This window comes from Ochotona princeps, chromosome 2 (genome assembly GCF_030435755.1).
Source record: "Ochotona princeps isolate mOchPri1 chromosome 2, mOchPri1.hap1, whole genome shotgun sequence".
Lineage (NCBI taxonomy): Eukaryota > Metazoa > Chordata > Mammalia > Lagomorpha > Ochotonidae > Ochotona > Ochotona princeps.
Window position 1 is genome coordinate 108,936,158 of NC_080833.1, and position 27,420 is coordinate 108,963,577.

General features: G+C 57.4%; 3 protein-coding genes across 7 annotated transcripts; all 3 read right to left on the reverse strand.

The window, feature by feature from the left end:
• Nucleotides 1-695: 695 nt before the first annotated feature.
• On the reverse strand, nt 696-11,716 carry PBXIP1 (PBX homeobox interacting protein 1). 4 transcript variants are annotated; one of them, XM_058660358.1, is made up of 10 exons: nt 11,601-11,716; nt 9,264-9,353; nt 6,284-6,410; nt 6,008-6,072; nt 5,734-5,905; nt 3,879-4,145; nt 3,758-3,781; nt 3,516-3,598; nt 3,298-3,429; nt 696-2,821 (listed from the first exon to the last, which is right to left on the reverse strand). In XM_058660358.1, the coding sequence occupies exons 2-10, from the start codon at nt 9,351-9,353 to the stop codon at nt 1,631-1,633; spliced, it is 2,151 nt and encodes a 716-aa protein (XP_058516341.1). In that variant the 5' UTR covers nt 11,601-11,716; the 3' UTR covers nt 696-1,630. The 4 variants fall into 4 exon arrangements, with proteins under 4 accessions (XP_058516341.1, XP_058516338.1, XP_058516340.1 ...); XM_058660355.1 differs by lacking the exon at nt 11,601-11,716 and adding an exon at nt 10,651-10,787; XM_058660357.1 differs by lacking the exon at nt 11,601-11,716 and adding an exon at nt 10,651-10,785 and having other exon boundaries at nt 3,879-4,112.
• A 1,114-nt stretch (nt 11,717-12,830) lies between these two features.
• PYGO2 (pygopus family PHD finger 2) lies at nt 12,831-16,622 on the reverse strand. The gene is made up of 3 exons (XM_004588977.2): nt 16,302-16,622; nt 15,845-15,894; nt 12,831-15,401 (listed from the first exon to the last, which is right to left on the reverse strand). Exons 1-3 carry the CDS (start codon nt 16,402-16,404, stop codon nt 14,334-14,336), a joined length of 1,221 nt encoding a protein of 406 aa, XP_004589034.1. The 5' UTR covers nt 16,405-16,622; the 3' UTR covers nt 12,831-14,333.
• A 1,695-nt stretch (nt 16,623-18,317) lies between these two features.
• SHC1 (SHC adaptor protein 1) lies at nt 18,318-27,221 on the reverse strand. 2 transcript variants are annotated; one of them, XM_004588979.4, is made up of 13 exons: nt 27,066-27,221; nt 23,761-23,928; nt 23,168-23,238; nt 22,600-22,663; nt 22,366-22,485; nt 22,079-22,132; nt 21,846-21,897; nt 21,515-21,641; nt 20,464-20,662; nt 20,316-20,385; nt 19,791-19,922; nt 19,395-19,633; nt 18,318-18,723 (listed from the first exon to the last, which is right to left on the reverse strand). In XM_004588979.4, exons 2-13 carry the CDS (start codon nt 23,923-23,925, stop codon nt 18,595-18,597), a joined length of 1,422 nt encoding a protein of 473 aa, XP_004589036.2. In that variant the 5' UTR covers nt 23,926-23,928; nt 27,066-27,221; the 3' UTR covers nt 18,318-18,594. The 2 variants fall into 2 exon arrangements, with proteins under 2 accessions (XP_004589036.2, XP_004589035.2); XM_004588978.2 differs by lacking the exon at nt 27,066-27,221 and having other exon boundaries at nt 23,761-24,601.
• Between the last annotated feature and the right edge of the window lie 199 nt (nt 27,222-27,420).

Here is a 27,420-nt window from a genome sequence, read left to right on the forward strand (position 1 = left end):
TCAGGCGCAAGATCTTCCTCCCTGTTTCTCCTCCTCTCTGTATATCTCACTTTGTAACAAAAAAATAAAATAAATCTTAAAAAAAAAAAAAAAAAAGAAGGACTTCCCACAAAAGAGCCAAGGGAAGTCTGGTCCTCTTTAGGGGATGGAGCCAGGGGAACAGGTCTGGGGCCAGATAGGATTGGGGACAGATCTGGGGGCAGCCAGAGGCGGGGAGGGAAGGTGGAGCCAGAGAGCCACCTAGTGGCTCCCCTACCTCCTGCACCTGCTGTCCAGGCAGTGCTCAGCATGGCACTTTGCCTACAATCCTCTCTGGTTAACCTCTTCCTCAGCCCTGCAAGCTTCTCTTTGGAGGATAAGAAAGCCATGGTTCCCGGGTACTAACTTGCCCTGATCACTCAGCCTGGATGAGCACCCACAGCTCAGACACCAGAACCAGAACAAGGCACCTGTGAGAACATGGGGAGGGGACAGGGGAGGGGGAGGGGGAGGGGAAGGGGGAGAGGGGCCCTGGGTTTGCCAGGACAGCAACAAGGGAGAAGCAACATTCAGGAGAAGGGGTGCAAAGACCAGTTCCTGCGGTGGCACCCATCTACTCCAGTGGCCAGTGAGGACAGCCCTCACCACCCCACGTTCCTGCCCCTCCCCAAGGGTAAGAGGTCACTCTGGTGAGTGATAAAGCCACACCCAGCAGCTCAGCTCACACAGCACTTTATTAGGATCTGGGTTTGCAGTTCACAATGGAGATGAGGCCCCGTGAGAAGCAGGGGTCAAGAGGGGACTTGATCCCCTCCCTGGGGAACAGCTGCTTCCAAATTTAGCAAAACGCCCCTGGCCCCCAGCCAACAACTTTAGTCAAGGCCCTGGGGGAGGGGAAGCTGGGTCGGTGTATGGAGCCCACTCTGGGGACACACACACCATAGGATCAAAGAGCTCTTTACCTTCAGAATCCAAACGATACCCCTCCCTCAAAAAGGCTCCCAGGCCCCTGCCCCCACCCCCTTCATATTGGCTTCACATTCAGGCTGCGGCGGGTCCTTGTCATTTGCATTCATTTGCATAAACAGCAGGACAGGTGCACCAGGCTGAAATCCTTTGCTCTCCTGAGTGAAGGATATCCAAGGAGAGATGCCGGCGGCGTGGTTGGGGTCTGGCCTCCAGGGATTAGACAGTGTCTATGGAGTTTGGGCTGGGCCTCAGCCGCGGTGGTGATGGGGGTGGCGAGGGTGGCCGTGCTTCTCCCAGGGCCTCGGCTCCCTGTCTTTCCGCCAGTGCTTTTCCTTCTTCCCTGACCTGGGGGAGGGGAAGGCACAGAGGAGGAGGGGTCCTTGAAGGGGCAGGGCCATGGGATGTAAACGAACCCGTTCCTACTGACCACCAAGCATGGCAGAGACGGCTGGAGGGTGTAGGGGCGGGATGATGGGGATCCCTAACCAGCACCCTGGGCCATGCAGGTTCATGACCCTATCCCACAAGGAACTCCTCCGGGTCACCCTAGGGTAAGCAAAGAAGCCAGCTGGGGACCACAAAACCAAAGAGAGACGTCCCCAGAGGAAAAACTCCTACCCGTATTCCACCATACCTTTCTCCGCTCTACCCCCAAGATCCAAACCTTCCTCCAACCCAAGGCCTACCTCTTAAGTGCCTTATCCCCAAAGAAGTGGCTGAAGATGAAGTCCTCGAAGTCATCCACCTCGTCATCGTCACCAGTCTCTCGCACAGCCACCTCCTCCAGGCTGTCCTCCAAAGCATCCACAAAATCCCGGAAGCGGAGGCGGTCATGTCGGAAGACACCATCCTCACCAAAATAAGCCGATGAGAGGGGCAGCTCCTGGGTCAGCTGGCCCGCCCAGGGCAGCCGCACCAGGTACGTTCTCAGCAGAGATGCCAGCTCCTGCTGCCGCACAGGGGCCAGCTCGGTGCCAAAAAAGCCCAGGCCCTCTTGCCGTGCACACTCGGCCACACCTGAGCATCCCTGGGGTGCCCGGAACCTGTGCTTCAACAGCTGCTCCCAGGGCACAGGGGGGCCCTGCCCATCCTGAGCCCCTTCCTTCCACCGAGGGTGCTTCTGCCTCTCCCGGGAGTCGGGGTCCCCGCTCTTCTTCGGAGGTCCCTTGCCATCTTTCTTGTTCCCCCACTTCTCAGCTTTTGGGGGACTCTCCTTCTGCTTCTCTGCCCCCTCGCCCTGCCAGCTCTTCTTTCTTTCCCGGCCATAGTCTTCCTTCTTATGCTTCCAGTCCTTCTGCCCATCCCGCCACTTCTCCTTCCCACCCCACTCCCTGGCATTCTGGAGCTGGGGTTTCTGCTGCCAGGCCTCCGAGGAGGCATTGGCAGAGACTCCAGGCTCCTGGTCCCAGTTCTCCAGGCCCTGCAGCTGCTGGGCCAATCTCTGGCCCAGCTCAGCCAGGCCCGCAGGAGCTGGGCCCCCTCTGCTCACATCCCGCAGGCTCTTCTGCAGGTCCTGCTGCACGGACCCCAACACCTGCCGCTGCCTCTCAAGCTCCCGCCGTAGTGCCTGGGCCTCAGCCTCCAGCTGCCTCTTCTGCTCCAGAAAGCCAGCAGCTGGCTCCCGTGCCCCAGGGCCTTGCTCCTCGGTAGCCTTGCCAACCTGTGGGCCCCTGCCCCAGCTGAGGCACACCCCGTCTGGGCCCCGGATGCAGTCAGCTTCCAGGCCCTGGAGCCGGGCCCGCAGATGCTGCAGCTCCAACTCCAGGGCCCGCTGGGAGGCCTCACCCTGCTGCAAGGCTCCCCGGAGCCGGGCGTTCTCCTCCTCTAGCCCCTTAGGCTGGTGCAGCAGGCTCTGTAGCTCCTCTTTCTGGGCCTGAAATGTGGTTACAAAGGAAAGAAGCTACGCAAGCCCTTGTTGGGATGGCCTCTGTGCTGCTCCATGGCAGCAGGCACAGTGGGTGACCCAAGCCCCTTCTGTGGCCTGCGACACGCTGTGGATTTGGTTCTCACCCTCCTGCATCCCACAGAGAGCTTACATGTGGTGCTAATGGTCCTCCTTCTTCCACCCTATACCCAGAAAGATACCATTGGCCACAGTGCTTGCTGGACATAAGCTTGCTGTGACCTTCAAGCTGAGGCACCCAGCTATGTGAAACAGGTGAGCTAGCCACAGCCCAGACCTTGCCACGAGGGCCATGAACAGAGAGCTGGGAGGATGCCCTGACACTGGGGAGGAAGGGTGGAGGCCAAGTACTGGGGATTGGGGGTCACTCCTTGAGGGTGAGGCCGCTAGCACAGCCTTCTGACTAGGATGGGCCTTGCCCTGCCCTGCCTTTTGCACATGCCCACCTGCAGCTGGGCCTGCAGCAGCCGGATATCCTGATTCTCCTTGGCCAGCCGGTCCAGCAGAAGGCCCATGTTCTGTAGGCTGGGAACCGCGTCCAAGGGTGCCGGGGCCTGCAGCTGCTCCTTCAGCCCAGCCTGAGAGCGGACGAGCCAGTTACCCCAACTGCCTTACTGATACAGCCTGGGCAGCCTCAGTTTCTGCTCCCCCAGGTCCCACGTACCGGCTCACCCCCTGAGCCATCCAGCAGGCCAGCATCTAAGCCAGGATCTGGAAAGACCTGCAGCTCCACTTCTTCCACGGGGCCTGTGAGAGAAGGAAGCTCCAAAATGGGTCCCTTACATCCCCCAAACCCCATATAATACTTCCTGGCCTGGAACCTTCTCTACACCCCACAGCCCTGCTCCTGACCCCGGAACACCCCCAACACACATACACACATAAGCTAAGGCTGTGCCCACTCACCGCTCTCAGACTCTGAGAGGCCACCTGCGGGTAGGACAGGGATGGCTGGTAAGACCACGAGCAAGGGTGACAGACAAGGCCCTGGCCCCAGCGGGGGTGGGGGAAGGGCTCCGTCACTCACCAGAAAAAAGCAGGAGCCCCAGGCCGAGCAGTACCAGGGCCCCGAGCAGACACATATTGAGCGAGATGCCCAGCTCCCCGGCAGCACCCTCAACGTGGGCGCAGTCCTTTGTGTCCAGGGGCACTGTGGGGCGGGACGGGCTGGGCTCCCGGCCCCGACGTCTCCGCAGACCCTCCACGTCCATGTCAGTGTCATCATCGCTGCTAGAGCAGTGGCCCTCATGCCCAATCCAAGCTGGGAGGAGGGATGGTGATGCAGGTGAGGCAGCTGTGGGTTTGTAGGAGCGAGAGACACAGGGCAGAGGGGAAGTGGCGGAAGGGAGGCCCCAGCCCCAGCTGCAGGAACGGCGCAAGAACAGCCTTTCCACCTGCTTGGTGTTGACAACTGCCCCTGCCCAGTCTGGAGGCAGGACACCCGTCCTTACCACCTGCAAACCACAAGGACAGCCACCACCCTCCACGAACCCTCCAGTATGTGCCTCCAACAAGCTCCTGCCACTGCTGCCACCCTGCCCCTTGGACTCCCTGGGTTCCACTTCTCTGCTTGGGGGAGGTGGGGAGTGAGAGGGTGTCCTTGGGTCTGCATCCAGGTGGCCAGAACGATCCCACTGACCTCCCTGCAGCAGCTGTGACTTCCAGCTGGGCCTTCCCAGGGTTCTAGCTGCCCCCTTTGCTGGGGATGGGGGAGGAACCAGCACACTGCCCCAACAGCTGCTTCTTTCACAATGTCCCCTCCTCCAAATGCAGGCAAAGGCACCATGGCTACCCTAAGCCCGCCCTCTTCACCTGGTACCCAGACAACCTGATATCTTCATATATCTCTTCCCAGCCCACACAGCAGCTTCCCAACCTTCCTCATCGCCCATTCGCTCTGCCTGGCCATTGTAGCCCCAGGCCCCTGCCTCTCCCTCCACCCACTCCTTCCTCACAGAGACCAACTCCCTCCTGCCCCCCACACCCTACCCACCCACCCCCTGCTACAGGGCCTCCAGACAGGCAGCCCCACCCTTTGTGGGTGCTGCAGCCTTGGTCTGGAATGTTCTCTTACTTCCTCCTGCCCCACCACCTATGTGCTCAGGTTACTACTCAAACGTCACCTGTCCGTCCCTGCCTCACCCTCAATGTGTCTCCTGATGACCTTGCCACTCACTTAGGAGGATGATGGCTGTATCTCCCTTGTACACCCCTCACAGTTCCCATTTGCCCCATGGCTGTCTGCTCGATGTCTCTTTCTCTTTATTTATTTGAAAGGCAGAGTAACAGAGGCAGACAGAAGAAGAAATATTCCACTCCTCAAATGTCTACAATAGCCAAGGTTGAGCCAGGCTGAAGCCAGGAGCCAAAAACTCTATGTGGATTTCCCACATAGGTGCCAGGGACTCAAGCGCTCAAAGCACCAACTGCTGCTTTCCAGGCATATAAGCAGGGAGCTGGGTTGGAAACTGAGCCAGCTGGGACTCAATTTAGCACTCCAAAATGGAATGCAGGTCCACAAGGTAGCAGGTTTACTTGCTGGGCCACAGCACCTCCCACTCTGCTTCCTGCACAGAACACAAGCCACTTCCCTTCCCTCCTCCTTATCCTGGAAATGATGACTGAATTCTAGAAGCAGGGAAAGATGAGTCCCCTGACCCTCACCCGGTGGCAGAAAGGAGAGCACCAGACAGCTGTGGACCATGCAGCTGGCAGGGGTGTGACCTCTTGAATGTGAGTGACCCTGAGTGTCAGCTAAAGTGTCAGGGCACTAAAGCTGCTAACCCCAGGGCCTGAACCACAGCATGCACGCTAAGGCGACAGCCACTCCTCATCCCATCCGTGCCATCTAAGAGGAGCCCTGAGGTGAGGAGGTCTCTCACCTGCTTTGGGGTTCGGGCTTGAGGGCAACCTCCGCAGGGAGCCCCCATGTTCCACGTCCTGTGTGTCCAGTTCTGGGCCAACAGCCACGGGCGTCTCCTGCACATCACCAGGCACCTCTGTGTCCCCTGGGCCAGGAGGCCCTGCATCACCCATGTCACCTGCCAGAGTGCCCTGAGGTGCACATACACAGCCATGAGCAACACCCTGATCCTGCCCCTCTACCCCCCACACCTGACTCCCCTCCCCACTGTCTGCAATGCAGGTTCTTCTCACCTTGACCTCTGGCTCCTCTGGCAGAGTGGGCTCAGATGGGGGGCTTACAGTCTGGACAAGGGTTCCTGTAGTGGGAAAAGAGGCCCCAAAGAGTCATGGCTCCCAGCTGAACTTTCTGTACAGCCACTTTCGAGTCCCCATAGACCTTGTTCCCAAGTTCAGGTGCAGGAAGGAGTTGGTACCCGGATACCAAGGAGGGAGAGAAGACCAACCAGCTCCCCCTTCCTGAGGACACCTGGACACCCAGAGATCTCAGAACACCCGTGATCCTGTTACCTTCTCCATCCAAGGTCCCAGGCAATTCAGCAGTACCTGACTCCAAGGAGCTCTGGGGAGCTAGGGCAGTACCCTCAGATCCTGGCTCCATACTGGATTCTGGGCCCAGGGTCTCCACAGGCAGGCTCTGTAGGGAGAGAGAAAAAGCTGCTCCACAGGCCAACCCACATCTCAAAATACATGAGACTAGGGACCAGCCCGACGGCTCAAGTGGCTAAAATCCTCTGCCTGCCAGCACCGACATCCCATATGGGCACCAGTTTGTGTCCTGGCAGCTCCACTTCCCATCCAGCTCTCTGCTTGTGGCCTGGGAAAACCGTTGAGGACGGCCCAAAGCCTTGGGACCCTGCACCCACATGGGAGACCCAGGAGTAGCTCCGAGATTCAGCTTCGTTCCAACTGTTGTGGCCATTCGGGGAGTGAACCAGCAGACAGAAGATCTTTTTCTGCCTTTCCAATAAAAATAAATGATTTTTTTTAAATACATCAGATAAAGTGTGTCTCAGTGCAGGGGAAAGCACCCCCTCTCACTCCCAGACACCTGCTCTCTGTTACACCAAGAAGTACCCTATCACCCCTGTGCTAAGGCACTGGACCACCCAGACTACTGCTAAACCCAGGCCCCCCACCAGCACCACCGGAGGGATGCCAGGCAGAGTCCAAGTCTCCTGTCCTAGGACACAACAGTACACCCTACCCATGAGCACCTTGGTTATGGGATGGGAAGAAAACTAAGTCCCTCAGGCACCTAGAAGTCACAGTCAGATTCCCCGGGGCCATCCCTGCAACCACCCTCACATCTGGCCACCCACTTACACACCCAAGGTTCTCTGGTCACTCCCCCTGGCCTCTGACGCCACCCAGAGCCCCAATTCCCAGCAGCTGCTTGTAGTAATCTAGCCGAGGCCCACCTACGCAGCCTCAGTGTATCCCCTGCTTTCCCCACACAGCAGGCCCATGTCTCCACCAACCCATGCCTCCCATCCATGGTTCTGCTGTTCCTGTAAGAACAACAACAACAAAAAAAATTAAGATTTTATTTTTATTGGGAAAGCAGATCAGATATGTGGAGAGGAGAGACAGAGTCTCAGCACAATGGCTCAGTGGCTAGGTCCTCACCTTGCATGCACCGGGATCCCACATGGGCACTAGTTCATATCCTAGCTGCTCCACTTCCCATCCAGCTCCCTGCTTTTGGCCTGGGTATGCAGTAGAGGATGGCCCAAAGCTTTGGGAACCTGTACCCACATGGGAGACCCAGGAGAAGCTCCTGGCTCCTAGCATTACATCAGCTCAGTCAGCTGTTGTGGCCACTTGGGGAGTGAACCAGCAGACAGAGGATCTTTTAAAAAAAAAAAAAGTTATTAATTTTGGGGCCCAGCGTGATAGCATAGTGGTTAAGGCCCTCGCCTTGCACACGAAGCTCATATGGAATCCCGACAAGTTCAAGCCAAGGACTTTAGCCTCTAGGCCACCATGCCACAACCGGACAGAGGATCTTTCTCTTTGTGTCTTCACTCTGTGAATCTGCATTTCCAATAATTAAAAAAAAAAAGTCCCAGCACAGTAGCCTAGCGGCTAAAGTCTTCGCCTTGCAAGCTCAAGAATCTCATGTGGGTCCCAATTCATGTCCTGGCTGCTCCACTTCCCTTCCAGCTCCCTGCTAGTGGTCTGGGAAGGCAGTCCAATATGGCCCAAGGCCTTGGGACCCTGTACCCTCGTAGCAGACTAGTTATTGCAGCCACTTGGGAAGAGCTTTGTCTCTCCTCTCTGTAAATTTGCCTTTCCAATAAAAATAAATAAATCTTTAAAAAAAAAACTAAGTCTTTTAAAAGAAGAAAAAGAGGAGGAGGAGACAGAAAGATCTTCTGCCTGCCCGTTCACTTCCTACATGGCCACATTGCCCGAAGCTGAGTTGACCCAAAGCCAGGAGCCAGGAGTTTCTTCTGGGTCTCCCACATGGGTACAGGGACCCAAAGCTTTGAGTCATCTTCTATTGCTTTACCAGGCCACAAGCAGGGAGACAGATGGGAAGTAGAGCAGCTGGGACACAAATCAGTGCCTATATGGGATCCTGGCATTTGCAAGGTGTGGACTTAGCCAACTAAGTCATCGCACTGGGCCAAAGAAAACAATTCTTAACCTTAGTATGCTTCTTTATATTTGTCTAATCTTTCATTTCTCATGGCCAAGATCCTGGCCCTCATTCTATCCTTCTACAGGGATAGGCAAAAAAGGTGAAACAGCTTTTGCTCAAGGTCCCCTGAGCCATCAGCCAAGCCAGTGCAGCAAGAGGCCTGTGCTGTTTGGAAAGCACAGCTCCAGTCCCATGGGTCCAACATATTTTTCCCATTGTCACTTCAGTATCTTGGCTCATGCTGGTGTCCCTCCCTAAAATCTCAGCTTATCCAGCTGCTGGGTACCCTCCCTTCAAGGCACAGCCCCAGGGCCCGGCATGGTGGCCTAGCAATTTAAGTCCTCGCCTTAAACATACCAACATCCCATATGGATGCCAGTTCATGTCCCAACTGCTCTACTTCCCATCCAGCTCCCTGCTTGTGGCCTGGGAAAGCAGTCAAGGGCAGCCCAAACCCTTGAGACCCTGCATCCTCATGGGAGACCCGGAAGAGCTCCTGGCTTTGGATCAGCTCAGCACCGGCTGTTGCAGTCACTTGGGGAGTGAACCATCCGATGGAAGATCTTCCTCTCTGTCTCTCCTCCTCTCTATATATATATGTATATCTGAGTTTGCAATAAAAATAAATAAATCTAAAAAAAAAAAAAGGCACAGCCCCAGTGCCAAGCCCCAATCTCCTTCTTCTATTGGCGCTTCTCTAATAGGCAGCAGAAGCTAACACAGGTTAGCATGGGGGAACCAGAAGAGGGAACAGACCCTGAAAGCAGCCCAGACTTGTAGGACTGCCCTCCACCACCACCCCAATTTGCCCCCATCCATGGTTCCCATGCCCACTCTCCCTACCTCGGAGCCAGCCAGTACCCAATTATTATCTGAGTCTTGTGGGCCAGAGTCCATGGCTGCAGTGGTCGTTGAGGCTACTGCAGCCTCCATCTGCAGAGAAAAAGTGTTGTTTAGAACCAGAACTCCCTTCAGAAGAGAGAGGTGGCAGAAGGGACCCTTGGCTAGGTTCCAAGGTTCCGGGGCTGGGCTGTAATCTCAAGAACCCAGCCTGGTTCCAGTTCTGACCATGAACAACACCCTTGACTCTTTTTCTGGGCACTGTTAATTTTGCTTGAAAATCAGAACCTGCCAATAACCACAGAGAGAAGCCTACCTCTTCCAGGGACAAGTCAGGCCTTGGGACATTTAGCTGATCTTGAAGGGTCAAAGACACAACAATCACAGGCCTGGAAAGGCGCTGGAGAGCATCCAGTCCGATGTGATGGTCAGGGAAGATGGCGCCCAAAAGGGCTGACCTTCCTGGTTTAGCCCAAGGCCAGGAGCTGCTAAGGAATCCCAGGCACCTCCCCAGCCACCATCTCTTTCCTCAAGGCTTGTAGGAGAGACTTGCTTGTCCTACAACTCCCCCCACCTACTCCACGGTGAGACCTTCACAACAGTCTCTCTCCTGGGTCTCAGCCCTGGCTGCACGCTGGAATCCCTCAAGATCCTGAATCAGCCAGGTCGGGGTGGGGCCAGGTAAGACCTTGCTGAAAAAAAAAAAACCTCATGGTGGTTCCCACACACAGCAAGGCCCAGACCCACTATCTCAATCACTTCCCACCCTACGCTGCCATGAGTTTTAGTCTTAGGGGACTGGACAGTGACTGGGAAATGGGATTTAAGGCAGCCGTCCCAAATACATCCTTTTTTTACCGTTGACACAGAATGGACCATCAGGGCTGGGGTCTAGAGGTGTTTAAGATCACTACAACTTCCAATGTCTGAACCAAAGCAGGGTAAGAAGAGCGGCTTACTTTTCCAGCCAAGGCCAAGACAGTCCCCATCTAGCTGACCAAAGTTGGGACCAGGCAAAAAGGGGGAAGAAGGGAGAGATGAGTGGAATCCCAGGTCCTGCCCTGTATCCTCAGGACAGGTTAACTGGCCACTTCCCGAGGGACCAGAGGGAGGCAGGAAGTGGAAGACTACTGTTAAGGAAACTCCGGGTAAGGGAAGGGAGGCTTGCAAACAGGGTGGCTCTGCTCATAAAAACCACCGCACTGTCCCGCTCTGTGTCTATTGGTTTTAAAACCTGCTTGATGCCCTAATAACCTCCTAGGGTTCTTGTCACGTAGATCCAAGTCCAGAAGAGGTGAAGGACAACTCAGTGTCTTTCACAACACCCATGCTCCCAGACACACATGCACACTCATCCACGCAAAGAAGGGCTGTCATGACTGTTCCCTACCAAGTCTGACAGGACACCCTGCCCTCTTCTGTGGGGCATCTGTGAAGCTGCCGTGGGTGGCTTTCTGCTCTCAGCCCCTCCCCTGCTGTTTTGTCCCCATCTCTCCGCCCCCAGCGGCTGCATATGACTGTTAACAGGTGGTGGCAGGAAGGAAGTGGCAGCAGCTTGGGCTGAAGTCCCTGTTTATCCCTGGCTGTGTACAGCCAGCTCGGGTCCTCTAGAACCCAGCACCATGGCAACCAGGGTGATGTCAGATCCACTGTCTCCATGGTAACCAACCATGGTATGTGGGTCAACAACATTAAACACTTCTGGAACCCTAACAGGAGATGGTCTGGAACCCCTACCCTGAGAGCCCTAAACTCTGATCTCTCCTGGCTGGGTTCATCCAGATCCCAAAAAGAGATCCCTATTCTCCAAGCAAGCGAGCATCTCACTGCCTTATTAGGAAGTTCCTTCTGCTATTTCATCGCCACCCTTCCCTGCTGTGTTTTCAGGTCTTTTTTTCCCCCCTCTCCCGCTTCTGGCAAGAAAACCAACTTCCACCTCCGTTTCCCACTAGCCCCCTTTCCTTTCATTCTGGCAAAATTCAGCTAAAACATCCTGAAAGAACCAGCAGAGCCTCCTGCTATTTCTCAAACACAGCTAAAGGGGGAGCTCTCCCCACTTCAAACGAAGCTGGGAAGTCTGGCCTCGTAGCTAATTTCATCTCCCTAAGGATAGTGGCCCCAAATCTCTAAAGCAAAGGACCCTCAGACAAAACAGCTGCGGGGGCAGGAGGTGGGTCACGCAAGGGGAGTTCCTGCTTCGGAAATTGTCTTTTCCCCGGCTCTGCGGCCTTGGACAAGAAGTTCCACGGATCCCCGCCCAAGCTCAGTCCTTCTAGACTTCTGCTTTCCCTTTCCCCCTCCCACAGGGCATCTTGGGGCCCTCCCCAGCTACCGCATTACCTGACCCAGCTCTCGATTCGGCCTTCAGCTTTAACTTATTGCTGCCTCTCTTGGTTTCCAGCCCAGGGAACAGGGAGGAGGGTCACATGACCAGGGACTGGCCAGTGGGAAGTTGATTTTCCAAAGGGGGCGGAAACTTTGGGCCAATGACAACTGGAGTTCACAACCGGGGGCGGGGTTATATCTATACCTTGGCTAAACCTGAGCTTAGCTCCCGGTGGGCGATTTCAGTCTCAGCAAACTTCAGTTTTGGGAACCTTCCCACTACCTTTTCTCAGCTTCTAAAGTTTCTGGAGAGGAGTCCCCCCAAAATGATAAGCACAGGAGGATCTCCTGAGATACCAAGCACGAGGGGCCCAGTTGGCCCAGGATAGACGGAGACAGCTGGAGGGCGGGGGAGGGGAAAGGAATGGATGGCAAACAGTGAGTTTAGAAATAGCCCTCCCGCCGTTCTCCCCACCCGACTCTGCCCGTACACTATTGGAGGATGCCACCGCTACTTCAACTGACGAGGAAGGGCGGGGCAGAGACGCTGACAGGCATCCAGGAATGCAATCCGCTGCACTGCAAGCGGCCCCGCCCCTCCCCTTGGAGCTGCACTTGACCCCCAGCCCGAATAACTGGGAGGTGGGGGTGCGTGCTAAACGCAGAGCGCTCCAGCCCTGGTCTCCCAGAAGCCTTGGAGCCAACTTTCGCTGTTTGGCTCGGAGCCTGGCCCAGGAATGTGCTCAGAAAAGAAACTTGCACAGAAGGGACACAGGGGAGGGAAGTAGGTGGGCACTGGCCTCCCCTTGGCTCAGCAGCTTCTACCAAGGCCAGCCAGGAGCCCTGTGCAGCACATACATCCTCACCCCACAAGCTCCCCTCCCCTCTCTGCTGTTGACAGTGACACACACACACACCCACACACACACACACACACACCCCAACCAGCCTTTTCCTACATCAATAGCGAGCAGTCCTTGTCTGGGTTTTCAAAGCATTTTATTAGTCCAACCATACAAAAAGACCACCCTCCCCCCGCCCCTGAACAACTACACCTCTATCACTCCACTTCCAAAAAGTAGTGGAGAGGGCAGTTGAAACACAGCTCCCATGAACAACTTACAAAATAGAGTGGGAGTGGGTGGGTAGCAAATAAAAAGACCAGCCCATCAGAGAGAGGCAAACAGGTCCACAAAACACCCCGCAGTGAACCTTAAGGGGTTGTCCGCCTAGGCCGTCTCAGCATGGGGGGGGGCAGGACTGGAAAAGGCAGTCCGCGCCCCCACCCCCTCAGCCTCCAAGTCTGGTGGCTTAACAAGGTAGTGGCAGGGGACAGGACCTTAGCAAAATGGGGGGCTGGGGTGTCACACCAGAGGGCAGGCCTTTGCCTTCCTGCTGCAGGCTGAGAGCCGCCTCTGGCCTGTCTTTCCCCCATCCCTCTAAGGAATGTGTGCATCAGCTGTAAGGAAGCAGGGGCAGCTGTCGGGCTCCTCCACAAGCCCCAACTTCTGGTTGGCAGTGCTTCCAGAATAAAAGTGAAGCCATGTACCGCTCCAGGGTAGGGCTGGCTGGGAATGAGAGCTATGGGACACCCTGGGCTTGACTGGGCGTGTGGCAGTGAATGAGGGGTGGCTAGGAAAAAAGCAGTGAGCTAGCACAGGCTCTTGGACCTTTATAGTACCATAGCACTGGGGATCTTGCAGACTCCCCTAGTGCACAGGGCTAGGCCAGGGCCTCCCTGGGCTCCATTATCAGGAGAGAGAATGAGGTATACAGCTCTGCCTCTTCCGGCTTTCCTCCCATGAAGCCCAGGAGGCACTGGGAACTGAAGGGCGCTGGGAGCTGGAGGTCAGCGCCAAGTATAGTGTGCAACAGATGGACAAGGGCAGCAAACTCCAGGACAGCCTGATCGCCTCACACTCTGTGGGTTGACAGATTTTTTTTTTCTGCCCCAAAACAAAGAAAGAAAGGGCATTAGAAGAGAAAAGCTTGGGGAAGCTGAGAGGCCCAGTGGTTCTGGTATCAAGAGGATGCTATGCAAGCCTTCCTTGCCTACGGTCTTGAAGACCCCCAAGTCACCAATGCTGGACACAGCCAGGAGTCCTTTACTCCTCCAAGCTATTTGGTTCTGTGCAGAAAGAGAAGTTAAGCAGATCTTGGCAGAGGCAGAGGAAGCCATCCCCACGTATTTCCCTAAGGATGTCTCCCAGAGCCGACAGGGAGGCTCCTGGAGGGCTGTGGGAGGCTCCCAACTCCTCTGGCCAGAATCCTTGACCACCTGACTGCAAAAACTAAGGCCAGCACAGTAGGCCTCCAGAGGGCTGCTGGGACTTTGGGGAGGGTATGAAGGGCAGTCATCCATCAGCGGCACAGGCGACACCTTGGCCCTCCACATCTTCCATCCACTTCGGCTTTTCTTACAGCCACGGGCCCTAGGCTCCACAATAGCCACTCCTTTTCCCCCAGCCCCCCCCCCAAAAAAAACGGGCTCTGCTCCACACAGGACTTTGGTTTCCTGGCTCTCTGCAGATAGATCTCAACGTACGTTGAGTTTCTGGAGACGTGCAACAGGCTCTTCCACCTGCCTGCCCACTTGCCTCAGTTCCACTTCTGCTCCCAGCAGCCACAGCTTCAGCTCCCTGGGGCTCGGGCAACCAGTGGGCACAAGGACCAAGAGCCAGACCCAAGCAACAATCCGCCTGGAAAGGGCAGGGAGGGACATGTGCACTTTCCCAGGCCACCTGGATGTCACCCATCGTTGGCTGCCACCAGCTGCCCCATGCCCTCGCGGATGTAGACTGACTGGATCTCCTTGGTCTTGAGGCAGAGGTCACAGGCCCAGACAGCGGAGGCCTCGGTGGTCAGCAGCCCGTAAGCGCTCTCAGTCATGCCCGTGCACTCGCGGTGGAACCACTTCTGACAGGAGGCCTCACACAGAATGGCATCCTGGTCGTCGTTCACCTCGCTCCGACAGGCACCGCATGGGTACACCAAGCCTGGAGGAGGCTGTGGCCCGGAGCCCCCACCTGCCTTGCCGGGGGGGGCCAGGCTGTTGGCATCTGGAGTACCTCCACCCCGCCCACTGCTGTTTGGGGGGAAGCTAGGCTGATTCCCATTGACAGCAGCTGCCGGGGAACCCGAGTGGGGCTCCTGGGGAAAAGCAGTGGGAGCAGGTGGATTCAAGGGCTTCCCGCCATCCTCACCACCAGGTCCAGGAAAACCAGGGTCCGGACCAGGGAAAGGACTTGTGTTGGGGGGTAGGCTAGGGAGCCCTTGGCCAGGTCTCTGAAGAGGAGAAGGGCCAAAAGGTGCCCCTGGCTGGGCAAAGCGTTGGGGGAGAGAAGGGGGTCCCAGCTCCCCTCTGGGAGGTTGTCCCATGGTGGGTGACATCATGGGGCCAAATCCCCCCACTGGGCCAGGCATCATCTGCCCCCCAGGAGGGCTAAAGTTCTGACCCAGAGGCTGGTTGAAGGGTTGGCTGGGAAAGTTCATGTTGCCTGGGGGTGGGTAGCCAGGGCCCTGGGGGGGCATGTTGAAAGCAGGACCCATAGGGTTGGGAGGGAAAGGGGGAGGCTGTCTCCGGAGTGGCTGAGGAGCCCCTCCACCCCCAGTGCCATAACCAGGAGGTACCTGACCCGCCATGGCCCCCTGGACGCGGAAGCCTCCAAAGGGTACAGGACTGCTGAGGAAAGGAGGAGCCGTGGCTCCAACCTTCGGGGCTCCAAAGTCATCCTCGAAAGGATTGGACGCCACTAGGTGGTCCACCATCGGAGTCGGGGGTGGCGCAAACTCCGTCAGGTGTGAGTATGCAGGGCCCTGGTGAGGAAGAGATGAGACAAGAGAGTCAGGGGGCAGACACAAGCACACACACACAGCGCACTCACAAGCTGAGAGGCTGGCCAGCTCTGGGAAGGACCTCCAAACGCAGGGGGAGGGGAAGCCAACCCAGCAGGGTGAGGAATGCGGTTTGCAAAACAGGAAGGGCTTCACTGAGCAGGTCTGAAGCAGGCTTCTCCTATCTGCTAGACGAGGACAATGCCTGATTCCCAGGGCTATCTGCCTGCCCACCCAGATCTCAGGTGGAGCTATCTCCTCTAAGTTTGTCATGAAGTTAAAGGAAAAGAAACAGAAACAACAGAGCAAGCCCCAGGTTTCCCTTCCCTGCACCCGATCCTAGCTGAGCTACAGAACATGACACAGTAGGCAGAGCCAGGGGCTCCTGGCCACTTCCTCCCCACCACCCGTACACCACCATTCACCTGAGTATTTGACTTTCTTCGTTTCTTTTCTGGGCTCTTCATTTGCAGACCTGGGGGAGCAGCAAAAGGCAGACGAATGTCCCCCAGGGGGATTTCTCCACTACCTCCCTCTCCCCAGCCATGCTGCGAGGCACTCGGCCAAGTCCAACACACACTTGCTTATTTATTTAACAAATATTCACAAAGGGTGTCTTACGAAAAACGCGTGGTGAGTGTGACATTACTATTTTTGAAAACACAGACATCCTATCTGTTGACACTATCGGACTCCACCTGACTGCTGAATTCCACGTGGCTTCTAACCCTGAAACTCCTGACACCTGTACCCACCCCCCCGGCCCCGGAGGGCGACACCCATGCGAGCCTCCCTTGTAAAGCCCCTCAGCCTTCAGGACCACCCTCCCGCCACGTTCCCCTCTGAGACCTCTCCAGCCCCCACCCCTCTCAGCTCGCTCACCGGCCTTGCCCTGCTTCCTCCCGGTGCTGGGCGGCGCAGGGGGCGGTGCGGGGCCGCCACCTCCCTCCAGCTTGTCCGGTGGGGGCGGCGCCGAGGCGGCCATGGAGTGGGGGGCCCGGGGTCAGCGGCGGCAGGGGATGGAGGCGCCCTCAGGCTGCACCATCGCCCGGAAGAGGAGTCAGGGGCAGCACGGGCCCCCGAGCTGCTGCAGTCCCAAGGTGCTGGTGAAGCTGGGCAGCACCCACACGGCGAGCCCGCTCTGGACTCGCCGCCCGCCCGCAGCAGCGGCGGCAGCAGCAGCAACCGGAACCGGAACTCGACTTGGCCACCACCACTGAGCACGGCGGGGAGGGAAAGCGAAGGCTGAGGTCGACTCGGCGCCTGAAAGCCCCGGGAGTCGGGAGGGACCGGGGCCGTAGCGGAGATGGCCGTTTGCCCGCTAGGGAGCGGCTCAGCCTAGCTCGCCGCGGGGCGGCGCCCGCCAGCTCCTCGACCGGACCATACCATTGCTGGCAGATGGGGCGCGTACCCGCGAGGTGCAGGTGGCAGCGGCGGCCGCCAGGCGGGAGGGCGTGTGGGGCTCCGACGAACCCTGCGCGCCCCGTGGACAGTCCGGCTCCCCCGCGCCTCTCCACGCCTGCCCTGCTGCACCCCGTGGACACCAAGTCCGCGGGTGCCCAGGTCCCAACAGACGGCATGGGAGGGTCCTCCGAGGGCCAGGCCAGACCAGGTGAGGCCAGAGACGGCCTTGAGCCTCTCCTCCTCCTGCCGCCGAGGGATCAGGCCAACAGCAGGCTTTGTGAAACACACCGAGAAGCCCAAGTAGAAGAAATATGGACTTTAATGAAGAGTATTTCCCTTTGGTATAAGTGAGACCCGTGAGAACGTCCAAACGCGACAACAGGAGGTGGCTGGGATCAAAACTGTCACCCTCTCCCTTAGTAGGCAGCAGGACTGGCCACTGGTAGCACAGGGCCCTGTGTTAGATGGTAGGGGAGGCGGGGTGCACCTGCAGGTTTTAAGTTTCCCTTCTGTGAAACCAACAGTCAACAGTCTCGGCCAAGCGCCTGTCCTCCAGGCTGAGGGTAAGAGATCCAAAATTTTCCTAGTCTTAGCTGGAAAGCCATTTCTGCCTCGGTCTCTTTCATTAAAACAAAACAAAACAAGATAATGCTGCCAGTGGTCCTAGTTAGTTCTTAGGCCCAGCTGAGGAAAATGGTGGTAAGAGGCCGCGAAAGAGTCGGAGAGGTGATGTGTAAATGTAATTGATCGTCATCGTTTTTGTGCTCAAGAACAAAGCCATGGAAAACAAAACTAAGAAAGTAAACCTACAGCCATAAAAATCTGTGCACACCGAGTGAAAAATGAGTACGGGTCCAAATCGACAGATGGCAACTTGGAGATTGTCTGATGCTTTCCTCTCAAGGCCCTTGTTCCTGCGCCTCCACAGAATCCTGTGGGGAGGGTTAACTGTACAAGAGGCTCCAGTTCACACCCCAGGAGGGAGAGGCAGGGCTGGGCTGCGTGAAGAAGGGCTACACTTTGGCTGTAGAGAATCATAGGCATGCAACACGGGAGGGGCGGGGCAGGGCAGGACTTCCGAAATGTATATACAGACCCCTTGGGGAGAGGGGGTCCCGGCCAGGAGGCACTGAGCAAGGGAGGGGGTCCATCTCCCCCCTGGCCGGGAGGGGGGCTCTGGGGCAGTCTTTTGGGATTGCATACAGCCCCAGGGACAGTAGGCAGCTGCCACTGCTGCCCTGTTCTCCCAAGCCAAACTGGAGTAAGTGCTGAGCCAGGAGGACAGGGCCCCAGCAGATGTCAGCACCCCTGTCCTTGAACTCTTTGCATAAAATATCTTCAGACCTAGGAGATGGTCAAAGGCACAAAGTTGAAACATTGGGGTGGGGGAGGGAGGTTGCTGAGGGTGGTCTATGGTTCCCTGAAGCCCAGGGGGTAGTAGACCCGAGGTGTGATGTTCCCCCTTCCCCAGAAGGGCAATTGCTCCACTGGGCCTATCTTATTGATGGCAGGGGGCATCAGGTTGGCACAGGCAAGGCCCAGGTAGGGGGGCCACTCTGCACATTAATACTTTGGTGAGGTTTGGGGAGAAGCAGGATTCTACCCCAGGCTCCTGACTCAAATCCTCCTGCCCACTCTCAGCTGAACGCTAACCCCAGGGTCCACATAACTCGCAGCTTCCACTCCAGGTCCTGAGAGTGAGGGACTAGGGCGGGAGGAGCCAGAGGGCATCTTTTGCAAGACAGCCCCCGGGGTGGGGTGGGGTGCCAGGTCATGGTTTCCGCTCCACTGGCTGCTGGAGACACAGTTCGCTGCCCGCAGAGATGATGGGCAAGTGATTGTCCATGTGGTAGCTGATGAGGTGACTGACGCTCTCAAAGCGGTGGTCCTTCGTCCGAACCTGAGGAGGGAAGGAGGAAGCACCTCAGCTTACAAGAGGAGTCAAGGCCCAGGGCTGTCTGGGGCCTGAAGACAGTGAAGTCTTCAGGAAGAGTGAGCAAAGACAAAATGACGGTGGGGGGGGCGTGAAGGCTGGGAGTCCCTAGCAGTGAGTGATGCCCTCTGGAGAAAGATGCTAGAGCCACTTGTGGGAGTGGGCCAGTGAGGGAACCCAGGAGACGCTGAGGGTAGTCTACACTTTTCCTCACGTGAGAAGTTGCTGTGTCTTACAAGTAAAAAAAAAAAAAAAAAGGGCGGTGGGGGGAAGGAGGCTGGGAAGGCTACAGAAAAGAAAGCAAGCAAAGTTCTGAGGAGTAGTGTACTGGTCTGAGAGAGCAAACTTGCTAGGGTGCAGCCACTAACCATGGGCCATCGCTGGCTTCCTGGTCTGTCAGAGGAGGGACACAGAAGCAGGGAGCACTGTCTTGCTCTATGGGGCTTCAGTTTGACGGGGGAGGGGCTTAGTCTTGGCCAGGACTGTTAGGCAGACAGCTGAGCCTCGGGGTGTGAGACGGGACAGCCAGACAGCTGCCCAGTGGGGCAAGCCCAGAAGGCAGTGAGAGAGCACAGGGCTGCAGCAGAGGATGCCAGTCCTTCCTTTCTGCCAGCCAACTCCATCCCCCTGCTACTCACCACACCCTCAGGGTCCACCAGCAGCAGGTGCTTGGGCTGCCCACTCTGTAGGCCAGTGAGCACATACTGGCCAGGAGTGGTGGTGCTCTCCCGCACCAGGAAGTCCCCGTTGAGCTGTAGCAGCGCCTCGGCCTCCCGCCGGCTCAGCTTGCCATGGAACCAGGGCTCTCGTTGCAGCTGCTCAGCCATGGACAGCGACTGGGGAGGCGGAGGTACCCGAAGTGCATCTTCAAAGGGCTCTGGGGGGGTGAGAGAGAGAGAAAGAGCTAGGAAAGGCAGCTGGCACAATGAACACCCAGGACCCAGACCTGCAGGATGGGAAGAGCAGACAGGAAGGAAAGAGAGGACCCAAGTGGGAAGGTGGGGACAATGCAGAAAGCAAAGAGTACTGCTCACTCATGTCAAAGAGGTCTCGGGGTGCACTGCCATTGGTGGTGGTGTTGGGGGGCACAGCCCCTCCTGCTGCTTGCCGGGCCTTGTCTAGGTTCTGGACGTTGACATAGGAGGGATCATCAAAGAGCTCTCTACCTGCAGAGGCAAGGGATGTTCCACAATGTTCTCAGCCCTGCCTGCCACAGTCCTGGCTTGTCCCCACCCTCAGTTCCCTTCAGGGGCAAGCGTGTGAGACTAAAACACCTGCATTTCGTATCATGGTGCCTTGGTTCAACACCCAGCTCCTGACTCCAGCTTCCTGCTCATGTAGACCTTAGGAGGCAGCTCTAAGACATGCTCCTAACTGGGTTCCTACTGCCCACAGGAGAGACCCCTCCACGGAATTCCTAGCTGTTGGCTTCAGCCCCATCCCAGGTCCTAGCTGCTCTTGAGCATTTAGGGAGCAAACCAGTGGATGGGAGCTTGCTTTCTTTCTCTCTGATTCTGCCTCTCAAAATAAATAAGTACAATAAAAAGCTCCCTTCATACCTGGGCAGGGTGGTTGAGGCGGCATCTGTTTGCGGCCTTCCGGCTCTCCTCCGACAGGCTGCCCTACGGGCTGCAGGGAATCAAACTAAAGTGAGACCAGTAGTCCTGCCCAGCCCAGGCCCAGTCCACCTCCATCCCAGCAACTCACCAGAGTGGCTCCCAAGTGGCTGGGGGTCTGGGCATTGGGTGGGGGGGGTCGGGCAGCCCCGGAGACGGCTCCGTCTCGAAGCCTCATGTCTACCACCCCCCCAAGAGGGGGTTCTTTGCCCGGGAAATCATTATAGTACTGATGGTCAGGGAGCTCTTCCTCCTCTTCATCCCAAGCCGATCCATCAAAGCCAGCCATTCTGAGGGGGACAGGAAGGAGTGAGGCAGGAGGATGTGAAGGAGTGGTGGGGCAGGAGGAGGGAACGTAACACTGCATACACATGGGGCCTTTGGGTCAGACAGGCTTAAGGCTGGGTGTTTATAGGTTCAAGGTGTTTCACAGGTACAAGTCATTTCACCCATCTGGCCACCCTGTCAGGTAATGCTTTCCTTTCCCACTTTTATAGAAGAGGAAAATGAAAGTGAGAGGTGAAATGATTGGCGTAAACGCCCTCCAAACTAAAAGGTTGCAAAGTTGAGGTTTAAATTCAGGTTGGACTGTACAGCTCATGCACTTGCTCACAGAAGCTATCTCCCAAGAGGGAGGGGAGCAGGACCCCCATGGGGAGGGCATGTGATTGAGTATTTTAACTTTAGATACACTATCCATACTGCTCCTGCTGCTCGGTCCTTGAAGCCTGTGGTGGGGGAGGCAGGGCTCTCAGAACAAACGGCCACTCTCCCAGAGCCATGCGCTTGATGGATTCTAAAAGCAGGAAGACACAGAAGATGAGAGAGAGGGAAATGGGCAGGAAAGATGGCAAGCCCAGAAACGAGGTGTCAGGAAAGCTCCTACAGCCAGAGGAAGAAGTACAGTGTGGAGGCCCTGAGACCCAGCCCCCCGGCAGGCAAGCAGGCAGGCGGGCAGAGGAAGAGCTGGCCCTGCAGCAGGCGGGCCTAATGGCCACCGGAAACCTAAGAATCACAGGAAGTGGGAAGCAGGGCACACAGGTTATTTCCTTCCCTGAGCCTCCCTGAGCTCCAGCATGGGAAGAGTAGGCCGGCATTCCCTGCCTGGGCCTGGGGCCTCCCAACCCCGGCACTGTGCTCACCTGTCGTGGGGGGTGACCAGCTTGGGTGGATTCCTGAGGTATTGTTTGAAGCGTAACTCGAAGGCCTGGCCAATAGTGCTGATGACATCCTGGGCAAGCCCTTCAGGACACTCCAGGATGTGACAGGCTGTGGGCACAGCAAAGGCTGCCTGTGAGCTCAGAGGTGTGGCCACCTTGGTGGGGGGAAGGGGTCATAGAAAGGGGCCCTCTTGTGCCTCAGGAGTCCTTCCTCATCTCTGCTCAGTAAGCGGGGAAAGATGACCCTGGCCCTAACCCTGCTCATCTGCCTCCCACACAGCCAGCCCCACCCAGTGCCCCCACCACACCTCACCTCTCTGATTCACAGGGTCTTTGGCAACATAGGCGACATACTCAGCTGTGTCCTATGGCGGACGGTCAGGACAGGCAAGTTAGCAAAATTTTCTAGCTCTACCTGGCCCCTATGATCCAGTCCCTTTCCAGGTGCCCTTGCAACCCAAGTGCCCCCAATGCCCTGGCCAGTGACTTCCCAACCACCAGCCCTTCACTCTTCTCCCATGACCTGTGCTCTGTTCCTCAACTCACCGGATCCCCGCCGGACGCAAATGAGATAGATTGCATGTGGTGGTTGGCAATGATCTGAGAATTGGAACAGGGGGTGGAAAAGGAGAGGAATAATGCATGTCAGGCTGCCCACCCCCCAGCCCAGGAGAACTCTGGCATCCCAGCCTCCTTCTCTTGCCTCCTTGCCCTGTTTCTGCCTGCCATCTGGTCACTCCAAGGCCCTCTGCTCTAGATTTTGGCTTCATCATTGCACCTGCCCTCTACTCTGCTGTCCGAGTTTCTCGTTCCCCCTACCCAACCCTACCCACCTGTTTGCAGTCGGCGGCCATGAGGTTGAGGCTGCTGGTAGAGACAGTGAGGGTGATTGGCATTCCGGCAAATTTCAGGTTACTCCTGCCCAGGATGGAACTGAGTGGGCGGCCACAGGGCTGCAAAGGGCGCAGGGTCTCAGAAACTGGGAATCCTGCCTCCTGGCCTCCCCTGGGCCCTGTTCCCCGCCCCTTTCAGCAGCAGCCCCAGCTCCATCAATGAACCCCAGGTACCTTTCTCCTCCGGGTGGCTCCCTTAGCACCTGGCACAGCCTCACACACCAGACTGATGGCTTCCCTGAGGAAAGACGGGGGATTCAGACCCACAGCTTCCCTCTGCCCCACCCCCAGCTGGGGGAGGGGAAGGCCAGGCCAGACTCCCAGGGTACTCCGGGCTCTTTGTCGTCGTGGTGGATTGAATTAAGGGCCTTTAATATTTGATGACACTGAGAGACCGCTTCCTGGCTGATTGGGTTAGGGCTTCAGTGGGGATGGCGCCACCCACTTCCAGCTCCCCAACCTCCCAGTCCCTTTCCAGAGGCAGTAGTCAGCTGCTTCCCGTCTAACCCCACTTCCTACCCCAGCCCCACTTGCCCATAACCCTGAAATCTGGGGGGAGGTAAGGAAGACCCCAGTCAAGAGGGAACCCTTTGCACTCAAACTTGGATTTGCTGTTCTACCTTTCTCTCGACCCACCTACCCACCCACAGGGATGGGGGGAGGATATCGTGAGTACCAGCACCCACACCTGGGGCCCACAGCCTCATCAAGCCCCAGATTCACACACGCCCTGCTCACTAACCTGGTGACCTGGGTCCGGGTGTTGAAGTCCAGAGCGCGCATGGACTGCAGGACCTCCACACAACCCATGTACTGAGGGCAGGGGAAAGAGGGGATGACAGTTTATACATCTCTCCCACCCCTGCCCCTGCCCCCATGTTAGAGGCTCCAGGACACTTCCTTCTATAGTCCCTAAGGGAAGGAAAGCTGAGGCAGCTCATCCCCTGCCCATGGCCACATCCCACTGTGCACAACAGACCAAGCACTAAGCAGTGAGGGACAGGACAAGCCAGGAGCCCCTCATGCACTAGGAAGGAAGAAGGCTCAGGAGGGGCATGACAGGCACTGGGTGGGATTGAGTGACATCTCCGGAAAAAAAGGGAGGTCTCAATATCACCCCAACATTTGCCTCTGGAGGTGCTAGGCATTGTGCGAAGCACGGCAGGGTTGGAAAGGGAGAGCCTGGCAGGGACCAGAGAATAGGTAAGAAAGGTTGAGCAGCAGGACACCAACACAGAGGGGTTAGCAGAGAAAGACTGGCATAGCTGCAGCCAGCGAGCGCATGCAAGAACTGCAGGGATACCACAGGAGGGAGTGGGAGGGACGGTCACTCACCCGAACCAAGTAGGAAACCCCAGGTCCCATGACTTTGTCGTTGGGATGCAGCCAGCCCCGCGTGGGCTTATTGACAAAGCTCCCGTGGCGGGTCCACTCCTCGCCCCCCAGCTGGCCCCCTTCCACCCGAGTTCTGCGCCCGCCGCCTCCACTCAGCTTGTTCATGTCCTGGAGGAGGGGCAGGGGGCCTGAGTCCGGCATGGCTGCCCCTGCAAACCCCTCCCTGTCCTCAGCTGCCGCCCTGCCTGGCTCCCCTTTGGATCCCGGGCGTCCCCCAACTGGGTTGGCCAGCTTCAGGGTGCTCATCCGAGGGAAGAAGGAGCACAGGGTGGTGGGGCTGTCGTCACCGGGCAGGGGAGGCAAGATGGGCCCCAGGGAGGAGGCAGAGGGGGATGGCAGCTCCTCCGGAGGCGTCGACCCTGAAGCCCCCTCTTCAAGCGAGGACACAGACTCATTCCGAAGTGGGTTGTACTTGGGCTTGGGGGGCAAGAGATCCATGGCTGGGATAAGAGCAGGGCTGCTGCCCGGCCCGGCCCCCCTGCCAGCTGTGGCAAGGGGGCCAGGCAGGGGGCATCCCCAGGCCTTTAGCCCGAGGGACCCCGGTGGCCCAGGAGCGGCAGGGGGTCTTGGGGAGGGAGAGGGACAAGTGGCTTCTGCTCCCCCGGCTCAGCCCTGGACAGTTTCGGGCCCCATCCCCGCCCAGCCCAGCGTTGAGCCTCTTCTCTGGCAGAGAAGGGACCTGGCTGGACCCAGAGCTGCCTGGCTCCTCCCCAAGGGCGTGGAGCTGAGGGACAGACCAATCCTGAGAGCAGTGCTGACTCATAGGCTCCGAGGGGCTGAGTTCCCACCCCACCCCCCGCCCCTCCTGCCACCGCCCCAACCCAGAACTCAGAGCAGGGGTAAGAGGGTAGAGCTCTTCTGCCCCTCTCCCCTACCCTAACCAACCAACCAGTGGAGGGGGGAGGAAGTGGTGGGAGCTGGGAGGAAAGGATGGAGGAGGAAGGAAAGGAGGGAGATAAGAGAAGGTCTGGATCAATCCAAACCGGACATGGACAGGCCAAAGAATGCAGGAAGCCAGGGGAGGGCTGGGGGAATGAGGGAGGAAATCGAGGCAGCTGGCGGTGGAAAAGGGAGGAGATTTCCCTTCCTGTCCTGGTTGAGCACTCAAATTCCACCATGGGCCAGCCCAGGCCACTGATGTCTCATCACTACCACGTACAGTGGGGGTGATGATAGTCCCAGGGAGCCTGGGCCATTAGCATCTTCGGCTATACCAGCTGGGGAATGGCAAAACAAATGGTCCCAGTGGATGCACAGTGGGACCAAGAGGAAGGGCAAAGCTCATGAAGGGAAGGGAATAAGAGCCCGACCCAGGAGGGATCTGCCAAGGAGCTGGGCAAGCCTTTCTCTGCTTGTGGCACCTCCCACTCCAAGGGGACCGAGCCCTGTTCTGCCCCTATCCCATAGGAGGCCTAATCAGCAAAGCACACTGGCAAGGGGGAGGAGGGGGCGGGATACTGTCCAAGGCATCCCTGGGCTTGCCAGGCAGACAGATTCACACCCTCCTCTGGCACCACTCCACCCGCCCCACAACATAGGACAGGGTCCTCACCCTAGGGAGTCATGAAGGGCTATAGAGGTCAGGACACAGAGGTGTGCTAGTAAGACAGCAGAAAGGGGTGTGGGGAAGAGAGCGGGCAGAAGCCGGACACACACAGTCCTTCCAAACCCATCCTTCCACCCACAGCTTCCTGCCACAGTGCTGCTTGAGGAAGCCAGAGAAGAAGTTGGAAAATGATCAAAACACAGAAAGTAGAGCACCTCTCCTCCTCCTCCTCCCCAGCTCTCCTCACAGTAACCCTTAGGTTTAATTCAAATCATTATATATACATGTATAGATTACCAATACCAGCACTTTAACTGTGCTAGCCAGGTACAGTCCTTCTCATGGAAGCTGGGCATTCCATCTGCCACTCCTGAGAAGGAATTCCATCGATCCATTTCCTAAGACCTCAGGTCTCAGGCAGAGAAGGAAAGGTGTGTGCCCTGGCTTCACATTCCCGACACACACACACACACACAGTCACGGATGGCATGCCTCTGGGAGCCTGCAGTATCAGCAGGTAGGCAATGACCCACAGGTGTGAGCACTTGGAAGAAAATGGAAGCAGGACGCTAGCTTTGCATAGGAAGAAAGACTAAAGCCTACTAGGAAGTTCAGGGGCCTGGGTGTTGGAGGGGAGGAGGCGAGAGGAGCGGGAAGGAGCAGGAAATGGCGAAAGCCTCAGGAATGTTACTAGCAGGGAAGGCAGGATAAAAGGAGCCAGGAAGAATGCCCAGACAAGAAGGCTGGTTAGGGGAGGGGAAGAGCCAGAGGGCTAGAGCCTGAAGAATACCACACGCACACACTCACACACACACACACGCCAGGAATCCCTAATCAGTCCCAAACCACCTTTTTTTGATAGTAGATATTTCCATCACATCAACAATTCCACGGCCCCATCTGGCCACAGAGAGCTACAAACTACAGCTATGTCTGTGGCAGGATGGGTCCTAAAAAGGAAACTCCATGAGGGGGGTGCATCTCTCTCTCTCTCCCACTCTTATTTCAGACCCCAAGCCCGACCACCACCACGCAGGTCCACGCCGGCGCGGGGCGGGCAAGGGAGAGGCGAACGACCGCCTGCAGTGAGCGGGAAAACACTGGACCCGAGGCCCCAGAGAGAGAACACCGCCAAGTGGACGGGAAGTAGGGGAACGTAGGGGGATGAAGACAAAGGGGGCGTGGTCCCCAAGGATGCGCGCTGCGGTCCACACTTTGGGACTCGAAGACGTGGACGGCGGAAGGGGCGGGGCTCAGAGGGGCGGGGCTCTGGGCGTGGCCTCCGGGCTGAGCCGGGCTTTGCCGGTTAGGGAGGCAGGCTTTGACGGACAGCAGTTAAGGGGCGGGGCCCTGAGGGGGCAGGCCATCGGGAGACGGGGCTTTTGACGGACAGGAGCTAGTGGAGAACCGGGGCGAGGAGGCGGGGTTTGAGAGGACTAGCGAAGGTGTCCTGTGAGACTCAGAAACACGTCTGGGGGAGGGACTTCCAGGAAAGCTGGGCTTCCAGGGAAAGGTCAGAGACAAAACATTCAGAAAAACCTGCGGGATTCAGGGAGCCCCCTGAAGTTGAGGGGTGGGACTTCCGGGGAGGGGGTCTCCGGGGCGGGACTTGTCCTGGAGACCGGAAGTGGGGTCCCGGGAGAGGGGTTCCGGGGTGGAGGAGTGGGTTGCCTAAGGCGACAAAAAAAATCAAACTCACCAGGGCTTCATGGGGTCTCCGCACCGCACCGCGGGCCGATCTGGTTCCGGATCACGCCACTGCCTGCTTTAGGTCGCCGCTCCAACTTTCTCCCCAGGCCCAACCTCCCTGGAGAAACTTTATTACACTCACTTCCGGCCCCACTAACCCCTGACCCTCCACCTCACGGTTCCTCCTTCGCCCCGCCCACTTTCCCGACCCAGCCAATAGTAGCACGAAAACGTACACAAGAGTCGTAAGAGCCAACGAGAGGCCTAGCTTTGCCCCAAATCCCGGCCTTGAGAAACTTAAGGGGGATAGTCCAATAAGGGCTCGAGGCGCATGGACGACTAAACCAATCGGAGGCCTTGAGGGT

What these genes read in the sequence shown, in the direction of transcription:
- SHC1 (XM_004588978.2), bottom strand. Translation starts at nt 24,258, where the DNA reads ATGGATCTCTTGCCCCCCAAGCCCAAGTACAACCCACTTCGGAATGAG. An exon ending in GGGTTTCCTACTTGGTTCGG is followed by an intron (nt 23,239 to 23,760) that starts GTGAGTGACCGT and finishes CCCTGCCCTCAG; the next exon opens with TACATGGGTTGTGTGGAGGT. An exon ending in ACCCGGACCCAGGTCACCAG is followed by an intron (nt 22,664 to 23,167) that starts GTTAGTGAGCAG and finishes GTCTTTCCTCAG; the next exon opens with GGAAGCCATCAGTCTGGTGT.
- PBXIP1 (XM_058660355.1), bottom strand. Translation starts at nt 10,773, where the DNA reads ATGCAGCCGCTGGGGGCGGAGAGATGGGGACAAAACAGCAGGGGAGGG. An exon ending in AAGCCCGAACCCCAAAGCAG is followed by an intron (nt 4,146 to 5,733) that starts GTGAGAGACCTC and finishes ACAAACCCACAG; the next exon opens with CTGCCTCACCTGCATCACCA. An exon ending in GGGGCTCCTGCTTTTTTCTG is followed by an intron (nt 3,782 to 3,878) that starts GTGAGTGACGGA and finishes TCCTACCCGCAG; the next exon opens with GTGGCCTCTCAGAGTCTGAG.
- PYGO2 (XM_004588977.2), bottom strand. Translation starts at nt 16,404, where the DNA reads ATGGCCGCCTCGGCGCCGCCCCCACCGGACAAGCTGGAGGGAGGTGGC. An exon ending in GAGGAAGCAGGGCAAGGCCG is followed by an intron (nt 15,895 to 16,301) that starts GTGAGCGAGCTG and finishes CTGCTCCCCCAG; the next exon opens with GTCTGCAAATGAAGAGCCCA. An exon ending in GAAGAAAGTCAAATACTCAG is followed by an intron (nt 15,402 to 15,844) that starts GTGAATGGTGGT and finishes CTTCCTCACCAG; the next exon opens with GGCCCTGCATACTCACACCT.